This window comes from Hemitrygon akajei, chromosome 2, assembly GCF_048418815.1.
Source record: "Hemitrygon akajei chromosome 2, sHemAka1.3, whole genome shotgun sequence".
NCBI lineage: Eukaryota > Metazoa > Chordata > Chondrichthyes > Myliobatiformes > Dasyatidae > Hemitrygon > Hemitrygon akajei.
Window position 1 is genome coordinate 191,962,352 of NC_133125.1, and position 22,253 is coordinate 191,984,604.

The window sequence follows — 22,253 nt, forward strand, 5'->3', positions numbered from 1 at the left end:
AAAAGCCAGTGCAGCGAAGTTTAAATAAACTAATCTTGAGTGCAACTTACAGACTGCGTGACGTTATTTCTAGCTCTGTGTGTAGCACTTCACATCATTGGTGACCCCGACAATCCAAACGGGATTTGAACCAAAGATGATCGACCCTTCATCTGTTCATGCAGTTTCGCTAAAACTGCCAACTTTCAGGATGCTGCGACCACGCGTGCGGTTTGACCAAGCAGAAGCCCAGTTCCAGATTCGGCAGATGTCTTCCGATTCCTCGCGTTACGATTACGTGGTGAGCTCCCTTGACCAGGAGACGGCCGCCCAGGTTGCTGATTTCATACAGTCACCCCCGGAAGAAGGCAAATATGCAGCGTTCAAAGCGCTGCTCATTGGGACCTTTGGCCTCTCACGGCGTGAACGAGGTGCCCCCTTGCTACACTTGGATGGTTTGGGAGGCAGGCCGCCGTCAGCATTAATGAACGAGATGCTGTCCCTGGCCGAAGGACACATGCCCTGCCTCATGTTTGAGCAGGCGTTCCTAGAGCAGCTACCTGAGGACATACATCTGCTGCTGGCCGACGCAGATTTCAGTGACCCCCGGAAGGTGGCAGCCCGGGCAGATGTGCTGTGGAAAGCCAAGAGGGAGAGCAGGGCATCCGTCGGAAAGCTTACCAAGCCACACGCCCAACAGCAGGCCAGACCAGGCCCAGCAGCGGCGCGCACACAACCCAGAGGCAGGAGTGAGGAGGCCGATGAACAGTGGTATTTTTACCACCAGCGGTGAGGCACAGAAGCACGCCATTATGGCCCACCCTGCAAGTTCCCGGGAAACGCCAGGGCCAGCCGCCGCTGATGGCTACGGCTGCTGGCCATCAGGACAGCCTCTTGTACGTCTGGGACAAACAGTCGGGACGCCGCTTCTTGGTCGACATCGGAGCGGAAATCAGCATCTTGCCCCCGACGGGTTATGACACCCACAACAGGGAGCTGGGTCTCACCCTGAGGGCCGCAGATGGCAGCACGATATGGACCTACGGCACCCGTACAGTGCAGCTGCAGTTCGGTGCCAGCTGGTTCACATGGGACTTCATACTGACCGCCGTGGCCCAACCACTCCTGGGGGCGGACTTCTTGCGAGCTCACAGCCTGCTGGTTGACTTGCAAGGGAAAAGACTGGTACATGCCGAGACTTTCCAGACGTTCTCCCTGGGTGAAGCCAAGTTGCCAGCCCCACGCCTGGACTCCATCATGCTGTTGGACAACGAATTCACCAGAATCCTGGCAGACTTTCCAATGGTTCTGGCACCGCAGTTCACGGCAGCCATGCCCAGACACGGAGTACAGCACAACATCCCGACCCAGGGACCACCCCTCCAAGCCCGTGCACGAAGGCTCCCCCTGGACAAGCTCCGCCTGGCGAAGGAGGAGTTCAAGAGGATGGAGGAATTGGGGATTGTACGGCGGTCCGACAGCCCATGGGCCTCCCCCCTGCACATGATGCCCAAAGCAGCCGGGGGCTGGAGACCATGAGGTGACTACCACAGACTGAACGAGGCTACAACTCCAGACCGCTACCCCGTGCTGCACATACAGGACTTTGCAGCAAACCTGCACGGGGCAAGAATCTTTTCCAAAGTAGACCTCGTCCGGGGATACCATCAAATCCCGGTGCACCCTGAAGACATCCCCAAAACAGCACTCATCACCCCGTTCGGCCTGTTCAAATTCCTCCAAATGCCGCTCGGCCTGAAGAATGCCGCACAGACGTTCCAGCGGCTAATGGATGCGGTGGGACGCGACCTGAATTTTATGTTCATCTATTTAGATGATATCCTCATAGCCAGCAGTAGTCGTCAGGAGCATCTGTCCCACCTCCGCCAGCTCTACTCCCGCCTGAGTAATTTCGGCCTCATGATCAACCTGGCCAAATGCCAGTTCGGACTCGACACCATCGACTTCCTGGGCCACAGGATTACCAAAGACGGGGCAACACCTCTGCCCTCCAAGGTAGACACCATCTGCCACTTCACCCGGCCCAACACGGTCAAAGGCCTGCAGGAGTTCGTTGGTATGGTGAACTTCTACCACCGTTTCCTCCCCTCAGCAGCCCGTATCATGCGCCCTTTGTACACCCTGATGTCGAGTAAAGGCAAGGACATTACTTGGGTCGAAGACGCCACGGTCGCTTTCGTTAAAGCCAAGGAAGCCTTGGCAGATGCCGCGATGCTGGTGCACCCCAGAACGGACGTTCCAACTACCCTCACAGTAGACGCATCCAACACAGCAATCGATGGGGTGCTGGAGCAACTCATCGAGGGGCGCTGGCAACCCCTGGTGTTCTTCAACAGGCACCTACGACCACCCGAACTCAAGTACAGTGCCTTCGACCGGGAGCTGTTGGCACTATGTCTGACAATCCGGCATTTCAGGTACTTCTTAGAAGTTCACCGCGTTCATGGACCACAAACCATTGACCTTCGCGTTCACAAAGTTGTCCGATCCCTGGTCGGCCCGCCAGCAGCGACATCTGTCCTACATCTCCGAGTACACGATGGACATCTAGCATGTCTGGGGAAAGGAGTGCGTCTTGACAGACGCACTCTCCAGACCAGCTATCCAGGTCCTGTCCCAGGGTGTGGACTATGCAGCACTGGCGGAGGTGACAGCAGGCAGATGACGAGATGCCCAGCTACAGGACCGCAGTCTCGGGTTTTCTGCTGCAAGACTTCCTCGTAGGCCCAGATGAGAAGACCCTCCTGTGTGACGTGGCTACCGGCCAACCTCGTCCCATTGTCCCGGCAGCCTGGTGGCGGCGAATTTTCAACTCCATACACGGCTTGGCGCACCCATCTATCAGGACAACCGACTTCGCAAACAGGTCAGCGAATGGGCCAAAACGTGCGCGCAGTGCCAAACAGCCAAGGTGCAGCGGCACACCAAAGCCCTGCCGCAGCAGTTCGAACCCACCTGCCGAAGGTTCGACCACATTCATATGGATATCGTGGGGCCCCTGCCAGTGTCGCGAGGAGCGCGGTACCTCCTAACTATGGTAGACCGGTTCACAAGATGGCCAGAAGCAGTCCCGCTCACCGACACCACCGCCGATTCCTGCACCCGAGCGCTGATTGCGACCTGGGTAGCACGCTTAGGGGTACCGGCCCACATCACCTCCGACAGAGGCGCCCAGTCCACCTCCAGCCTGTGAGGAACGCAGCTACACCACACAACTGCCTACCACCCACAGTCGAACGGTCTAGTGGAATGCTTCCATCGTCTATTGAAGTCGGCTCTCATGGCCCACCTGAGAGGACCTAACTGGGTGGACGCACTTCCCTGGGTCCTGCTCGGAATCCGCACAGCGCCCAAAGAGGATCTGCACACCTCGTCGGCCAAGCTGGTGTGCGGCGCACCCCTGGTCGTCCCAGGAGAGTTCATACCAGCCCCAAGGGGGCAAGAGGAAGAACCCGCAGCAGTCCTGGACAGACTAAGCGAACGACTCGGCAACCTGCCCCCCATACGGACTTCACAGCATTGCCAGATCCCGATCTGTGTACCCAAAGACCTACAGAACTGTAAGTTTGTATTTGTACGAAGTGGCGCACACCAGGCACCGTTACAGCGGCCGTACAAGGGACCATTCAAGGTGATCAGAAACAACGGGTCCACATTCGTGCTGGACATTGGGGGGAAAGAGAAGGTTTTCACGGTGGACCGACTCAAACCGGCCCATGTGGACTTGGCGCAGCAGGTCAAGATTCAGGCACCGAGGCACAGAGGCAGACTGCCCAGACAGAGACTGGTCCAGACTGTGGACAATGGGGGGTGCATCGCCGGTTCTGGGGTGGGGATTATGTGGCGACTCACTTTCTGCTCAGGCGAACTGGCTCACAAACTGGCCCGCACGTTGGCAGAGAGGTCAGCCCCAAAATGGCGCTGGGCCTTCTTCTTCACTAGCAAGGGGAGAAAGCCCGCGTGCGGGAAGAGACTTCTGTAATGCACCTTTGACCTCATTTCCGCCCGGAGAGGGCGGGAATGGGACTGCGTAAAGGCCAGTGCCGCGAAGTTTGAGAAAACTAGTCTCCAGTGCAACTTACAGACTGCGTGTCGTTATCTCTAGCTCTGTGTGTAGCACTTCGCTACACTACCCTATATTCCTCATTAGTCCCATCTGATCCTTGCTTCCTAAACCTCATGTATGCTGCCTTCTTTCACCTGACTAGATTTTCCACTTCACTTGTCTCCCATGGTTCCTTCACCCTACCATTCTTTCTCTTCCTCACCGGGACAAATTTATCCCTAACATCCTGCTAGAGATCCCTAAATATCGACCACATGTCCATAGTACATTTCCCTGCAAAAACATCATCCCAATTCACAGCCGCAAGTTCTAGCCTTATAGACTTATAGCCTTATATCTTCTTTATGTCATTTTTGGAGACTTACCCGTGTGTCAAAATTGTCCAACTTTTGATATGTTGTTCTCAACAATGAATAGTACAATAAAAGATCATAAAACGTTCTTTTGAAATTTTTTTGGGGTTAGGTGGTATATTGACCCGCCTCAGAGGAGATGTCAGCGGTACGTTTTTTTATGCAGAGAGTAGTGAGTGCGTGGAATGGGCTGCCGGCGACGGTGGTGGAGGCGGATACGATGGGGTCGTTGAAGGGACTCCTGGATAGGTACATGGATCTGAGAAAAATAGAGGGCTCTGGGTAACCCTAGGTAAATTCTCAGGTAAGGACATGTTCGGCACAGCTTCGTGGGCCAAAAGGCCTGTATTGTACTATAGGCATTCTATGTTTCTACATCCCAAAGAAGAAGTATTCTAAAGGCAAGATGATATAACTGCAGCTGACAAGAGAAGTCAAAGCCAACATAAAAGCCAAAGAGAGGGCATACAATAGAGCAAAAATTAGTGGGAAGTTAGAGGATTGGGAAACTTCTAAAACCAACAGACGCCAACTAAAAAGTTATAAGGAAGGTAAAGATGGAATACCAAATTTTGTTAGCCAATAATATTAAAAAGGTTAACAAAAGTTTCTTCAAATACATAAAGTATAAAAGACCATAAGACATAGGAGCAGAATTGGGCCATCTGTCCATTGACTCTACTCTGCCATTCAATCATGGCTGATCCTTTTTACTATCTCTTCCTCAACCCCAGTTCTCAACCTTCTGCCCGTAACCATTGAAACCATGTCCATTTGAGAACCTAGCAATCTCTGCCTTAAATACACCAACGACCTGGCGTCCACAACTGCATGTGGCAACAAATGCAACAAACTCACCACCCTTTGGTTAAATAAATTTCTTCGCATCTCTGTTTTGAAAAGGCGCCCCTCTATCCTGAGGCTGTGCTCTCTTGTCCTGGACTCTCCCACCATGGGAAACATCCTTTTCACATCTACTATGTCTAGGCCTTTCAACATTCAAAAGGTTTCAATGTGATCCCCTTCATCCTTCTGAAATTCAGACCCAGAGCCATCAAATGTTCCTTGTATGATAACCCTTTCACTCTTGGAATCATTCTTGTGAACCTCCTCTGGACCCTCTCCAATGCCAGTACATCTTGAGAAGTCCAAAACTGTTCATAATACTCAATGTGAGGCCTCACCAGTACCTTATGAAGCCTCAGCATCACATCCTTGCTCTTGCATGCTAGACCTCTTGAAATTAATGCTAACATTGCATTTGCCTTCCTCACCACTGACTCAACCTGCAAGTTAACCTTCAGGGTGTTCTGCACAAGGACTCCCAAGTCCCTTTGCATCTCAGAGTTTTGGATTTTCTCCCTGGTTAGAAAATAGTCTGCACATTTATTTCTACTACCATGTGCATGACCATGTATTTCATTTGCCACTTTCTTGCCCATTCTCCTAATCTGCCCAAGTCCTTCGGCATCCTACCTGTTTAACATGCAGGTCGATTGGGAAAGTCAGGCTGGTAATGGATCTCAAGAGAGTGATTTTGTTGAATGCCTTAGAGAAGACTTTTTACAGCAGTATGTCATTGAGCCTACAAGGGGATCAGTCATACTGGATTGACTGTTATGTAATGTACATGAAATGTATGGCTGAGGAGTTGGTACAGGGGGCAGGGTTTTAGATTTTTGGATCATTGGGATCTCTTCTGGGGAAGGAGGGACCTGTACAGATTGGATCGGTTGCACCTGAACTCGAGGGGGAGCAATAACCTTGCAGGTAGGTTTGCTAGCATGGTTTGGGAAGGTTTAAACTAATTTGCAAGGGAGATGGGACCCGGAGCCATAGAGCAGTGAAAGAAGTGCATAGAGTAAAGCCAGATCTAACGTAGAGAGGCTTTGAGGAAGGAGAAGCAGAATAAAGGATGTAAAGGTAGTAAGGTAGAAGGGCTAAAGTGTGTGTACTTCAAAGCAAGAAGCATCAGGAACAAAGGTGATGAACTGAGAGCTTGGATACATACATGGAATTATGATGTAGTGGCCATTACGGAGACTTGGCTGGCTCCAGGGCAGGAATGGATTCTGAATATTCCTGGATTTCAGTGCTTCAAAAGGGATAGGGAGGGGGGAAAAGGGGAGGAGGGGTGTCATTACTGGTCAGGATTACTATTACAGCTACAGAAAGGGTGGGTAGTGTAGCAGGATCCTCTTTTGAGTCAGTATGGGTGGAAGTCAGGAACAGGAAGGGAGCAGTTACTCTATTGAGGGTATTCTATAGGCCCCCTGGTCGCAGCAGAGATACCGAGGAGCAGATTGGGAGGCAGATTTTGGAAAGGTGCAAAAATAACAGGGTTGTTATAATTGGTGACTTCAACTTCCCTAACGTTGATTGGCACCTGATTAGTTCCAAGGGTTTAGATGGGGCAGTTTGTTAAGTGTGTCCAGGATGGATTCCTGTCACAATATATTGACAGGCCGACTAGGGGGAATGCCATACTAGATCTAGTATTAGGTAACGAACTGGGTCAGGTCACAACTCTCTCAGTGGGTGAGCATCTGGGGGACAGTGATCACTGCTCCCTGGCCTTCAGCATTATCATAGAAAATGATAGAATCAGAGAGGACAGGAAATTTTTTTAATTGGGGAAGGGCAAATTATGAGGCTATAAGGCTAGAACTTGCGGATGTGAATTGGGATGATGTTTTTGCAGGGAAATGTACTGTGGACATGTGGTCGATGTTTAAGGATCTCTTGCAGGATGTCAGGGATAAATATGTCCCGGTGAGGAAGATAAAGAATGGTAGGGTGAAGGAACCATGGGTGACAAGTGAAGTGGAAAATCTAGTCAGGTGGAAGAAGGCAGCATACATGAGGTTTAGGAAGCAAGAATCAGATGGGTCTATTGAGGAATATAGGGTAGCTAGAAAGGAGCTTAAGAAGGGGCTGAGAAGAGCAAGAAGGGGGCATGAGAAGGCCTTGGCGAGTAGGGTAAAGGAAAACCTCAAGGCATTCTTCAATTATGTGAAGAACAAAAGGATGACAGGAGTGAAGGTAGGACCGATTAGGGATAAAGGTGGGAAGATGTGCCTGGAGGCTGTGGAAGTGAGCGAGGTCCTCAATGAATACTTCTCTTCGGTATTCACCAATGAGAGGGAACTTGATGATGGTGAGGACAATATGAGTGAGGTTGATGTTCTGGAGCATGTTGATATTAAGGGAGAGGAGGTGTTGGAGTTGTTAAAATACATTAGGACGGATTAGTCCCCGGGGCCTGATGGAATATTCCCCAGGCTGCTCCATGAGATGAGGGAAGAGATTGCTGAGCCTCAGGCTAGATCTTTATGTCCTCGTTGTCCACAGGAATGGTACTGGAGGATTGGAGGGAGGCGAATGTTGTCCCCTTGTTCAAAAAAGGTAGTAGGGATAGTCCGGGTAATTATAGACTAGTGAGGCTTACGTCTGTGGTGGGAAAGCTATTGTAAAAGTTTCTTAGAGATAGGATCTATGGGCATTTTGAGAATCATGGTCAGATCAGGGATAGTTAACATGGCTTTGTGAAGGGCAGATCGTGCCTAACAAGCCTGATAGAGTTCTTTGAGGTGGTGACCAGGCATATAGATGAGGGTAGTGCAGTGGATGTGATCTACATGGATTTTAGTAAGGCATTTGACAAGGTTCCACATAGTAGGCTTATTTAGAAAGTCAGAAGGCATGGGGTCCAGGGAAGTTTGGCCAGGTAGATTCAGAATTGGCTTGCCTGCAGAGGGCAAAGGGTCATGGTGGAGGGAGTACATTCAGATTGGAGGGTTGTGACTAGTGGTGTCCCACAAGGATCTGTTCTAGGACCTCTACTTTTTGTGATTTTTATTAACGACCTGGATGTGGGGGTAGAAGGGTGGGTTGGCAAGTTTGCAGACGACACAAAGGTTGGTGGTGTTGATAGTGTTAAGGATGGTCCAAGATTGCTGAGAGACATTGATAGGATGCAGAAATGGGCTGAGAAGTGGCAGATGGAGTACAACCCAAAGAAGTGTGAGGTGGTACACTTTGGAAGGACAAACTCCAAGGCAGAATACAAAGTAAATGGCAGGATACTTGTTAGTGTGGAGGAGCAGAGGGATCTGGGGGTACATGTCCACAGATCCCTGAAAGTTGTCTCACAGGTACATAGGGTAGTTAAGAAAGCTTATGGGGTGTTAGCTTTTATAAGTCGAGGGATAGAGTTTAAGAGACGTGATGTAATGATGCAGCTCTATAAAACTCTGGTTAGGCCACACTGGAGTACTGTGTCTGGTTCTGGTCGCCTCACTATAGGAAGGATGTGGAAGCATTGGAAAGGGTACAGAGGAGATTTACCAGGATGCTGTCTGGTTTAGAGAGTATGGATTATGATCAGAGATTAAGGGAGCTAGGGCTTTACTCTTTGGAGAGACGGAGGTTGAGAGGAGACATGATAGAGGTATACAAGATATTAAGAGGAATAGATACAGTGGACAGCCAGCGCATCGTCCCCAGGGCACCACTGCTCAGTACGAGAGGACATGGCTTTAGGGTAAGAGGAGGGAAGTTCAAGGGGGATATTAGAGGAAGGTTTTTTAGTCAGAGAGCAGTTGGTGCGTGGAATGCACTGCCCGAGTCAGTGTGGAGGCAGATACACTAGTGAAGTTTAAGAGACTACTAGACAGGTATATGGAGGAATTTAAGGTGGAGGGTTATGTGGGAGGCAGGGTTTGAGGGTCGGCACAACACTGTGGGCTGAAGGAACCAGTGATCACAGTATGATTGAGTTCAACTTGAAATTTGATAAGGAGAAGGTAAAGTCTGATGTAGCAGTATTTCAGTCGAGTAAGGGAAATTACAATGGTATGAGAGAGGAGTTGGCCAAAGTAAATTGTAAATAGCTGCTGGCAGGGATGTCAGCAGAGCAGCAATGGTGTGCATTTCTGGGAAGATGAGCAAGGTGCAGGACATGAGTATTTCTTCATTTCTTCCAACAATGAAGAAATACTCAAATGGTAAAATAGTACAACCATGGCTGACAGGGGAAGTCAAAGCTATTGTAAAAGCAAAAGAGAGGGCATACAACAAAGCAAAAATTAGTGGGATGATAGTGGATTGGGAAGTTTTTAAAAACCTACAGAGAGCAACTAAAAATCTCCCATGATACCATAACATTGCCCTTTTGACACACCTTATCTATATCCTGTTCTAATCTGTGGTCCATCTCCCAGCTCTGTTGGGAAGCTCGTATATAACTGCCTTTTACCCTTGAAGTTTCTTAACTCAACTCACAAGTATTCAACATCTTCTGATCCTATGTCACATCTTTCTACTGATTTGATGCCATTATTTACCAGTAGAGCCACACCACCCCCTCTGCCTACCTTCCTATCACTCCGATATAATGTGTAACCTTGGACATTCAGCTCCCAACTACAACCATCCTTCAGCCACGATTCAGTGATGGCTACATCATACCTGGTAATCTGTAATCGTGTAACAAGATCATCCACTTTATTTCTTACACTACGTGCATTTAGATACAACAGCTTGAGTACCGTATTTGCTGTCCTTTCTGATTCTGCATCCCTAATGTTTTGATACTCAGCCTGTTGGCTGCAACTGAGTCCCATCACCTGCCTGTCCTTCCTGACAGTCTGACTGAATGCTATCTTTACATCTTTACCATCTCTCCTATCCAGAGTCCCTTCACTCCAGTTCCAATCCCCCCTGCCAAATTAGTTTAAACCCTCCGCAATAGCTCCAACAAACCTGCCCGCAGGAATATTGGTCCCCCTCGGGTTCAGGTGCAACCCATCACTTCTGAACAGGTCATTCCTCCCCCAGAAGAGATCCCAATGATCGAAGTCCCTGAAGCCCTGCCACCTGCACAGGCTTCTCAGCCACACATTTATCTGTCAAATCATCCTGTTTCTACCCTCACTGGCGCGTGGCACAGGCAGCAATCCAGAAATTAGTACTCGGGAGGTCCTAATCTCTGGATTAGAGAGAGGCGAGAGTGGATATCGGACTGCTGGAAAACAATGCTGGAGAGGTAGTAATGGGGGACAATGAACAGGTGGACAAACTGAAGAAATATTTTGCACCAGTCTTCACTGTGGAAGTGACGAGCAGTATGGTGGAAGTTCCAGATGTCAGAGGGCATGATGTGTGTGAAGTTGTAATTACTAGACAGGAAGTTCTTGGGAACCTTAAAGATCTTAAGGTAGCTATGTCAGCTGGACTAAATGGTGTACATGTCAGGGTTCTGAAAGAGGTGGCTGAAGAGATCATGGAGGCATTAGTAATGATCCTTCAAGAATCACTGGAAAATTGCAAATGTCACTCCACTGTTCAAGAAGAGAGAGGCAGAATAAAGGAAACTCTAGGCCAGATAGTCTGACCTCAGTGGCTGGGAAGATGTTGAAGTTGATTATTAAGGAGGAGTTGTCAGGGTACTTGGAGGCACATGATAAAATAGGCCGTAGTCAGCATGGTTTCCTCAAGGGAAAATCTTGCCTGACAAATCGGTTGGAATTCTTTGAAGAAATGACAAGCCAGATAAACAAAGGAGAATCAGTTGATGTTGTGTACTTGGATTTTCAGAAGGCCTTTGACAAGGTGCCACACATGAGGCAACTTAACAAGCTATGAGCCCACAGTATTACAGGAAAGGTCCTAGCATAGACAATGCAGCAGCTGATGGGCAGGAGGCATCGAGTGGGAATAAAGGGAGCCTTTTCTGGCTGGCTGCCAGTCGCTAGTGGTGTTCCACAGAGGTCTGTGTTGGGACTGAGTCTTTTTATATCGTATGTCAATTATTTGGAAAAAGAAGTGGCGTATTGAATACAGTGTCGGGAAGTGTATGGTCATGCACCTTTGTAGAAGAAATGTAAGGCTTGACTATATTCTAAATGGAGAGAAAATATTAAAAAAACTGAGATGCAAAGGGACTTAGGATTCCCTAAATATTAATTTGCAGATTGAGTCTGTGGTGAGGAAGGTAAATGTGATTTTAGGATTCATTTCAAGCAGACTAGAACATAAAAGCAAGGATGTAATGTTGAAACTTTATAAAGCACTGGTCAGGCCTCATTTGGAGTATTGTGAGCAGGTTTGGGCCCTTTATCTTAGAAAGGATGAGCTGGAACTGGAGTTCAAACGAGGTTCATGAAAATGATTCCAGGGTTGAATGACTTGTCATATGAAGAGTGTTTGATGGCTCTGGGCCTGTATTCACTGGAATTCAGAAGAATGAGAGGTGTTCTCATTGAAACCTATTGAATGGTGAAAGGCTTTGATAGAGCGGATAAGGAGAGGATGGTTCCTATGAGAGGGCAGTGTAAGACCAGAGGACATAGCCTCAAAATGGGGAACCTGTCATGGATCGGTCCGTGAAGCACGTATTCCAGTTCACGGTCCGGTCCATGTTCCTTTTTCCAGGTTTTCTGGGTTTCCCCAGTTTCTGTTGAGGCAGCTGATTCTTGTTCGGGCTGGCCTCATAAATAGCTTCAGGATTCAGACTCTGGCTGCTGGATTGTTCCTGTCCAAACCCCCTGTCTGTATCCCTTCCCTTCACCTTCTGCCTGGAGCCTTGCCTCGCCTCACCTTGCATCACCTCCCCTTGCTTCTGCCTGGAGCCTTGCCTCACCTCGCCTGTGTCTGGAGCCTCACCCTGTTTGGAACTGTCCATGCCTTTGCTAGGTAGGTCCGGCCGTTTTGCCGCTACCTAGCGTTGGGAATTGTCTCGTTGTGTTCAGCGTTCTGTGTTATGAGTCCCGGCCCTACGTCCTGTACCCAAGGACGGGTCCCGGCTCTGTGTTCCGTGTTCCTGCTCTTCCTCGACCCAGGCTCTGTGTTCAGCATTTCTGTTCTTCCTTGACCCAGGCTCTGTGTTCTTCGATCCCATTCTTCCTCAATCAAGGCTCTGTGTTCTTGTCTCTCCCTCGACCAGGCTTTGCATTCCTGTCTCTTTGTCGACAAAGTCAAGGTTTCGTGGTCTCGTCCAGTCCTAGTCACGTCCAAGGTCCTTGTCCTGTCAAAGCTATGGCTTTGTGTTCTCGACTTGTCATCAGCCTCGCCTAGCCCAGGAGTATCTTGCCCAGCCCGGTGCTGGGTTTCCCTTGTCCTGTCAATGAGTCTCACATCCAGTCCTGTTGCCTCTCCTCGTCCTGTAGCCATGTCTTGTCCTTGCCTTGGTCTGGAGTCCAAGCCCGAGTCAAGACCCAGGTTCTGGGTCCTTGTCCAATCTCTGGCTTGGAGTCCAAGCCCAGGCTCCTAGTTCCCAGTTCCATGTCCTGGTTCCGCTATCCTCGTCAAGTCCTAGCCCAGGCCCGGAATCCTTGTCTCGTTCAGGGCCTGTGTCATGTCCAGCTTCCTTTCTTCCCCATTTTTCTTGCTTCCTTCTCACACCTCGTCCTGTTCCTGGTAGTTCAGTGCCTGTGTCTTGCATTTGGGTCCGCTCCTTATGACATCAGCATTCTTTTAAGACGGAGATGTGGAGGAATTTCTTTAGCCAGAGAGTGGTGAATCTATGGAATTCTCTGTCACAAGCTAATGTGGAGGCCAAGTCTTTTTGTATATTTAAGGCAGAGTTTGATAGATTCTTGACTGGTCAGTGCATGAAGTGATATAGGGAGCTGGCAGGAGATTTGAGCTGAGAGGAAAATTGGATCAGCTTCGATGAAATGGTGGAACAGACTCGATGGGCCAAATGGCCTAATTCTGCTCCTATATCTTAGTCTTATGGTCTATAGTACGATTAAAATATTTTCAAATAAATTTAGACAGGTACACGGATAGGAAATGGTTAGAGGGATATGGGACAAACACACGGAAATGGGACTTACTCAAGAAGACATCTTCGCCCGGATGGATGAGTTGGGCCATGGGTTCAACATCTACCAAACCCCTTCCCAGATCATCCTCCTGAGGAATCTCACCCTGGAGTCTGTCTGTGAACTGTTGGTGTGACGTCAGTTCAGCACCACAGAAGCAGGCAGATTGGATAAAGGTGGCAGATTTCATTCTGAAATGTAAATTTGCGTCTGTGTCTGACGATGTGTCCCAGTCTGCTGGTGAGTCTCTGTGTGTGTGTGTGTGTGTGTGTGTGTGTGTGTGTGTGTGTGTGTGTGTGTGTGTGTGTGTGTGTGTGTGTGTGTGTGTGTGTGTGTGTGTGTGTGTGTGTGTGTGTGTGTGTGTCTAATAATATGCCATGTTGAGGCTCTGACTACACTATCAATCGTCCTTGTGCACGTGTGCGAGGGAGATTTGCCAGGCTGGTTACATGATCTTCTCCCGTCGTTCACCGAGATCAATGCTGATTGGTGTGTCTGGGTTCAGTCTGACGATGCTTCAACGTGGTGGTTTGATCACAACAGTGAGACTCATGAGTCCAGCAGGGGGCAGAGCTGAGTCAATCAGACTGCGGTCACGGACAGGTCAGACAGGGTGAGTGTGGCACGAGGGACTGGTCTATTTTTCTGACAATCCCTGTCACCACAGTGATACCAGATTTTATCCCCTTTAATGTCATTCATTGAATGTTAATTCAAGAGCTACTGTGTTCGGATTCAAACTCATGCAGTGGCGTATTTGTCCAGTGCGAATGGGATCAGGATGCTGTGGTTCATATAACAGTGCTGTGTATGGGTTGTATGTTGCCCCCTGTGTTGGTCTGTTCAGGGATTTGACATCTCCAGCTGACCATGTGACAAGGGTGGAAGTTGGAGGCTAAGTGGATGAAATCGACAAGTTCAGCATTGGTGCAGGAAGTAGCACCAATACAGTTGTTGATGTAGCGTAGGAAAAGTGTGTGGCGACCACCAGGGTGGGATTGCAACATAAACTGTTCCGTGTAGCCAGCAAACAGGCAGGCATGGCTGGGACTCATGCGAGTGCCCATGGCTACCCCTTTTGTTTGAAGGAAGTGGGAGGACCCAAAGGAGAAGTTATTTAGAGTGAGGATGTTCTGCTAGGTGGAGGAGAGTGGTGGTGGAGGGGAATGGATGTCCATCCATGGTTGGGACAGGTTTATCCAGAAAGAAATGGAGAGCTTTGAGGCCTTCCTGGTGGGGGATGAGGGTGTATAGGGGCTGGACATCCAGAGTAAAAATAAGATGATGGGTGCCAGGGAACCTGAAAAATTAAGAGCGTGTGTGGTGTCACAGATATAGGTGGGAAGGGACTGAACCGGGGGATAAAACAGAGTCTAGAAATGCAGATATGAGTTCAGTGGGGCAGGAACAAGCTGAAACAATGGGTCTACCTGGACAAGCAGGTTTGTGGATTTTGGGTAGGATGTAGAAATGGAAAGTGTGTAGTGTGGGCTGTGAGAGTCTGTTGGTTTATAATAGACATCGGTTCCCTTCCTCCACCATCAACGCCACCCTCAACTGCATCGCTTCCATTTCACACACAACTACTCTTACCCCATCCTCCCGCCACTCTACCAGGGGTAGGGTTCCACTTGTCCTCACCTACCACCCCACCAGCATCCACGTCCAGCACATAATTCTCTGAAACTTCCACCACGTTCAATAGGATCCCACCACCTAACACAGCTTTCCCTGCCCGCCCCCACCAACTTTTTGCTTTCTAGAAGGATCACTCCCTACGCGACTCCTTGTCCATCCATCCCTCCCCACTTATCTCCCTCTTGGCACTTATCCTTGCAAGCAGAAAGGCGATTCACCCGCCCCTCCTCCCTCATTTACATTCAGAGCCCCAAACAGTCCTTCCAGGTGAGATGACAATTCACCTGTGAGTCTGTTCGGGTCATATGCTGTGTTCGGTGCTCCCGGTGTGGCCTCTTGTGTGTCAGTAATACCCAACATAGATTGGGAGACTGCTTTGTCAAGCATCTATGCTCCATCTGCCGGAAAAAGCAGGATCTCCCAGTGGCCACCTATTTTACTGATAATTTCCATTCCCAAATATGCCTCCATGGCATCCTCTGCCGTCATGATAAGGCCACACTTAGGTTGGAGGAACAACACCTTATATTCTGTTTGGGCAGCCTCCAACCTGATGGCATGAACATCAATTTCTCAAACTTCAAGTAATGCCTCCATCCCCCACCCTTCACCATTTCCCACCCCCTTTCCCTCTCTCATGTTATCTCCTTACCCACCCATCGCCTCCTTCTGGTGCTCCTCCCCCACCCCTTTCTTCTTTTTTCTTCCATGGTCTTCTGTCTCTTTCATCAATCAACTTCCTAGCACTTTGCTTCATCCCTCCCACTTGTAAGTTTCACCTATCTCATTGCGTTTCTCTCTCTCCTCCCCCCATCTTTCAAATCTACTCCTCAGCTTTTTTTCTCCAGTCCTGCCGAAGGATTTCAGACAGAAATGTTGATTGTACTTTTTTCCACAGATTTTGCCTGGCCTGCTGAGTTCCTCCAGCATTTTGTTTGTGTTGCTCAGATTTCCAGCATCTGCAGATCTCCTCTTGTTTGTAATTTGGCAAATTAATGTGTGGCTGAGAAGCTGGTGCAGGGAGCATGGCTTCAGGTTCTTGGATCATTGGGATCTCTTCTGGGGGAGGTTTGACTTGTTTAAAAGTGACAGGTTGCACCCGGAACCGAGGGGGACCAATATTCTCGCGGGCAGGTTTGTTAGAACTGTTGGGGAGGGTTGAAACTAATTTGGCAGGAGGTGTGAGCCAGAGTGAAGGGACAGGATAGGAAGTATGGTAACAAACCAAAGATAGCCTACAGTCAAGACTGTCAGGAAGGGCAGGCAGGTGATGGGACATAGTCTCAGCCAACAGGGTGAGTATCAGTACTTTAGGAACGCAGAATCAAAAAGGGTAGCAAATACAGTACTCAAAGTGTTATATCTCAATGCACAGAGGATAAGAAAAGAGGTGGATGATCTTGTTGCACTATTACAGATTGTCAGGTATGATGTTGTGGCCATCACTGAATCGTGGCTGAAGAATGGTTGTAGTTGGGAGATGAATGTCCAAGGTTACACTTTGTATCGGAGGGATAGGAATGTAGGTAGAGGGGGTGGCATGGCTCTGCTGTTAAAGAATAACATAATTTCCAAGGTAAGGACATGTTCGGCACAGCTTTGTGGGCTGAAGCGTCTGTATTGTGCTGTAGGTTTTCTATGCTTCTATGTTTCCAAATCAGTAGAAAGATGTAACAAAGGATTGGAAGATATTGAATCCTTGTGGGTTGAGTCAAGAAACTGCAAGGGTATATACAGGCCTCCCAATAGTAGCTGGGATGTGAACCATAGATTACAACAGGATATGGAAAACACTGTCAAAAGGGCAATGTTATAACAGTCATGGGAGATTTCAACATGCAGGACAATTAGGAAAATCAGGTTGGAAATGGATCTCAAGGAAAGTAAATAGGGAGAAAGTAAAGTCCGACATAGCAGTAATATAGTGGAATAAGGGAATTTACAGTGATGTGTGAAAGGAGTTGGCCAGAATAATTTGGAAGGAGATGCTGGCAGGGATGACAGCAGAGCAGCAATGGAGTGAGTTTCTGGGAAAAAATTAGAAGGTGCAGGATGGATGTATTCCGAAAACAAAGGAACACTCAAATGGAAAAATAGTACAAGGGAAGTCAAAGCTAATGTAAAAGCAAAGGAAAGGGCATACTGTAAAACAAAGCAAAAATTAGTGGGAAGAAAGGATTGAGAAGCTTTTAAAAACTACAGAGCACAACTAAAAGAATCATCAGGAGGAAAGAGATGAAATATGAAAGCAAGCTTGCAAACAATATCGAAGAGGATAGTAAAAGCTTTTTCAAGTATGTAAAAATAAAAGAGAGATTAGTGTGGATGTATGACCACTAGAAAATGAGGCCAGAGAAATAATACCGGAGGCCAGGGAGGTGGCAGGTGATCTAAGCGAGTGCATATAATTTCAGAAATCATTAGAATCCGGCATGGTGCCAGACGACTGGAAAATTGGAAATGTCACTCTATTCTTTAAAAGAGGAAGACAGCTAAAAAGAAATTATGACCAGTTAGCCTGACCTCAGTGGTTGGGAAGATGTTAGAGTCAATTGGAAAGGTTGAGGTTATGGTGTACTTGGTGACACAGGACAAAGTCAGCATGGTTTCCTTCAGGGAAAATCTTGCATGACGAATCTGTTGGAATTCTTTGATGAGATTACACATAGGATAGATGAAGGGGATGTTGTATAAAAGGACTTTCAGACGGCCTTTGACAAGGTGCCACACAAGGCTGCTACCACGTTAAGAGCACATGGTATTACAGGAAAGTTACGGACATGTTCATAGAGTTGGCTGATTGGTAGAAGGCAGCAACTGAGAATAAAAGGATCATTTTCTAGTTGGCTGCCAGTGACTAGTGGTGTTCCTCAGGGGTCGGTGTTGGGACCACTTCTTTTTATGCTGTATATCAATGATTTAGATGATGGAATAGATGGCTTTGTTGCCAAGTTTGCAGGTGATATGAAGATTGGTGGAGGGAAAGACAGTGTTGAGGAAATAGGTATGCTGCAGAAGGACTTCGACAGATTAGGAGAATGGGCAAGAAAGGAGCAAATGAAATGCAATCTTGGAAAAAGCATGGTCATGCACTTTGGTAGTAGAAATAAATCTGCAGACTGTATTCTAAGTGGGAAGAAAATACAAAAAATCTGAGATGCAATGGGACTTGGGAGTCCTTGTGCAGAACAACCTAAAGGTTAACTTGCTGGTTGAGCCAGTGGTGGGGAAGGCAAATGCAATGTTAGCATTCGATTCAAGAGATCTAGAATACAAGAGCAGGGATGTGTTGCTGAGGCTTTATAAGGTACTGATGAGGCTTCACCTTGAGTATTGTGAACAGTTTTGGGCTCCTGATCTGAGAAAAGATGTGATGGTATTGGAGCGGGTTCAAAGGAGGTTCAAAGATGGGCCAAATAGATAATTCTGCTCCTATGTCTTATTGTCTCTAGTTCCCCTTCAGCCCTATTATTACAGCCATATTTTGCGTCGAATTATAACTTAATTGTGTCTCATAAACAAGGTGAAATGAATCTGTATGTTTTACCTCGCTTAATGCTGTCAAACACTTCTTCCGACACTATGTCGAGCAAATAGGGATGATCGAATTTTTCAACCAGTAGTGCACCATCTGTCACTGCCAAGGTATGGATTTCATCACTGACCCTGTAAATATGATACAGCTGATTAGGAACTTAGCATCAGCAATATTTAAACTATTTTAGAAAATCCATACAGAGTTTCAGTCAAGACCATCTCCTACCTCCTCTTCCAACGAGCTTCCTCCTGAAATAAATAAAACACAGATCTCAATTGACTGAGACTGACTGTCGGCATCCGAACAGCAGGAATCTGAGACAAGTTATTACAAACTGCTGAAAATTCCCACTTACTCCCACTAACACACATAGTGAAAGAAACATAGAAAACCTACAGCACAATACAGGCCCTTCGGCCCACAAAATTCTACTGAACATGTCCCTACCTTAGAAATTACTAGGGTTACCCATAGCCCTCTATTTTCTAAGCTCCATGTATCTATCCAAAAGTCTCTTAAAAGACCCTATCGTTTCTGCCTCCACCACCACCATCGGCAGCCCATTCCACACACTCACCACCCTCTGCGTAAAAAAACCTACCCCTGACATCTCCTCTGTACCTACTCCCAAGCACCTTAAACCTGTGCCCTCTTGTGGCAGCCATTTCAGCCCTGGGAAAGAGCCTCTGACTAGTCACACGATCAATGCCTCTCATCATCTTATACACCTCTATCAGGTCACCTCTCATCCTCCGTCGCTCCAAGGAGAAAAGGCAGAGTTCACTCAACCTGTTTTCATAAGGCATGAAAGAGGGACACAGAATGATGGGAGAAAGTACAAGGAATGTTTATGAAAATCACACCATAACTGAGAGGATGGAACTTACAGGAGAGACTGGACAGGTTGTGTATTTTTATCTGGATATGATGTCAGGGAGGATCAGAAGGAGGAATTTAAGATTCTGAATGGATTTGATGGGGTGGGAGTGGAGAAAATATTTCTGCTTGGCCAGAAACCAGAAGTCAAAGATGAAACATCAGTTGGCCGTTAATAAATGCCACAAGAAATGTAGTGAAGAGAACGTGGAACTCACTGCCACAGGAGTGGCTGAAGTGGTACAGCAGAGATTGAATGTAATGGGGAAGCTGCATGAACACATGAGGGACCATGGAGTTTGGGGCACTGTTGCTCAGTGTGGTGAATGTGTGGGAGGTTGCTTGTGAAGCAGGGAAATTGATAGGAGAAGAAGGGCTGAAAGAAAACGTGATGTAATCCGAAAAAGAATATATCTGAAAAACAGAACAGATGGTACAAAATTCTCCAAAACAATGAACCTGATACAAACCAGATATTGATGACAAATCTGATGTGTGGGTCACATTCTGCAATTCAACCTCAGTTCCCACTGATCGGCAGACAGACCCTCACACCCACCACACCAGACACACTCACAATCTGTGACTGTAACTGGGTGTTACTCTGAGTCTCAGGGGATATTATACGTGGGAATCACAGAAACGATCACCAGCTCAGCGCTCTGATCAGAGTAACTCATTCCCGAGAAGGTTGCAGACTGTCCTGAGATGTACAGATGCTGGGAGAGGCTGGTTTGGGACAATGACAACAGTCCTGAACAGTCACAATATCTGCCAGGTTTAAATCCGTATACAACTACAGTATTTGTAAATACAACACTGATTTAAAATACATCATTTTGTGACAGTGCACATTTACAAAACCAAACTGAAATCTCTCACCATGAGGAATATCACATTGTCTTGTTGATCCATCCGTTCCTGTAACTTAGAGATTTCCTCCTGAATAGAATTTAAATTCTCTTGAATCTCTCGAAGATTTTTCTCCATTGGATTTAGAATCCTCTCCTCTTCTTCCCTGAGATCTCGGAGTGCGTGCTGCTCTTTCTCGGCGATAATCCGGCGCAGTTCATCAAACTGGGATGTGATCTGGGACTGAATGCTTTGTGATTGTTCCTGTCGAATGAAAGGAGAGGCTGGTTTATTATTTGGCCCTGACGTATTTCCTTATGATATGGAAGGGTCTGTCCAGCCCATTATCATCCAAGAGGACCACAACCTTGCCGTTGGGTTTGGGGCTTGTGTGCCTCAATGACCCAAAGAACTCTGTTGGCTGGAATGTGGGCTTTATGCTTTGACCCTTGGTGGGGTCACCCATGCCAAACAGGTCAAAGGGTAGAGGCCAGAGTAAGAGTGGTCTACTGGTCCTCCAGGTTCATGGGTTCATCTCAGGGCTAACAATACTGACTGGTAAAACAAAACTGTTACGTAAACAATGAAGAGTCTTTCTACATCTGAGTGCCATGTTATTCCCGAGTCTCCACTCAGGACCTGCATGACTGACAGCAGTGAAAACCGAGAAGTAGCTACTGACATGTTGAATGAAGACATGAACACTGCCGGAGATGGAGGACCTTCATTGCTGTCCCAAACTCCAGTGGCATAACAGGCAGCAAGTAAGTGGTTCTCAGATCTTCATTACATTTCCATGAAACCCAGTCTTCCTCACTGACCCATTAACTCCCACCTGATTCACATACAAACCACACTTCACGGGGTTAATTACAGTCGCCAATTTATGTTCAACCATGGAATGTTGGCTAAAAGAAGGTACTGGTTACGGACAGAACATGCAAACTCCACGCAGATAGCTCCAGTAGTCAGGATCGAACCTAGGACACTGGAGCTGCGATACTCTGCTATTCTGCATTAAAGGGAACAAAACTACATAACGATATTGCAAATTCTGCTCAGGAAGCCTCACCAGAACTCCAGAAATCTTCTCTTTCTGTTGCTGCTCCATTTCCTGAACGTCCGATTTCTTTTTTGAGAGAGAGTCCAGGGAAGATTTAACCCGATCCTGGGAATCAGAGAGTGAATGGATTAGACGAAAAGATGACACTTTTGGATTAGACAAAAAGACGATCGAAAGCGGGTTATTTTTACCTTGTAATTTTTAACGGCTTCTTTAATTGGCATGAAGTTGTGAGACTTGTGTTCCCACGCACCGCTACAGTTCACACAGATCAGTTTCCTGTCCGTTTCACAAAACAGCTTCAGTTCTTCCTCATGTTCCTTGCAGTGAAGTTTACTTTCCTTCTCTTTCGGGTTCAGGTTTCGTCTCCGAGCTTTCTCAGAGGGATTTGCCTGTCCTTTTGAAGCCATGTTGACTCTCGGCACTTCCTGGTTCAAGGTCCTTTCACTTTCGGGAGCTGCTGAACTCTTGCAGTACCGCGATTATCCACTAGGCGCGCTGCCGTCGCGGGAATGAACAGAACGTTGCTACAAATGTTCTCCGGGAAGGAATCGCGGCAATTTCCACGTCAGGGTGGGATTAGAAATACATTAAAGAGGTCTGAATATAAATGAAACCGGAGCGCGGAGCTTGGTTCAGTGTAAGGCAGAACCGAATGGGACAATTACTGAAAAGCGAGACAGACTGTTGGCCCTGCTCCTGGGTGCTCCTGTCCCACTGAACTCGTGTCCTCATACATCGACTCCACTCTATCCCACTCGAGTCAGTCCCTTCCCCCCTACATCCGCGACACTTCTCATGCCCTCAATCTCCTCAGCAGTTTTCAATTCCCTGGCACTGACTGCCTCATCTTCACCATGGATGTCCAGTTATAACTTCTATCCCCCATCAAGAAGGCCTCACAGCTCTCCGTTTCTTTCTCAATAAAAGAACAAACCAGTTCCTCTCCATCTGGAAGGACTGGTGCTCACCCTCAACAATTTTCCTTCCGCTCCTCCCACTTTCTCCAGACTCGGGGGCTATCCACGGGTATCTGCAT

General features: G+C 47.7%; 1 protein-coding gene across 1 annotated transcript in view; it reads right to left on the reverse strand.

The window, feature by feature from the left end:
* Positions 1 to 21,438, reverse strand: part of LOC140721790 (zinc-binding protein A33-like) — a 34,865-nt gene extending 13,427 nt beyond the window's left edge. The window contains exons 1-5 of the mRNA XM_073036592.1: positions 21,406 to 21,438; positions 21,224 to 21,319; positions 20,182 to 20,415; positions 18,649 to 18,671; positions 18,433 to 18,551 (exon numbers count right to left, since the gene is read on the reverse strand). Coding sequence (XP_072892693.1) covers positions 18,433 to 18,551; positions 18,649 to 18,671; positions 20,182 to 20,415; positions 21,224 to 21,319; positions 21,406 to 21,438 — 505 coding nt within the window. The remainder of the gene's footprint in view (positions 1 to 18,432; positions 18,552 to 18,648; positions 18,672 to 20,181; positions 20,416 to 21,223; positions 21,320 to 21,405) is intronic.
* Between the last annotated feature and the right edge of the window lie 815 nt (positions 21,439 to 22,253).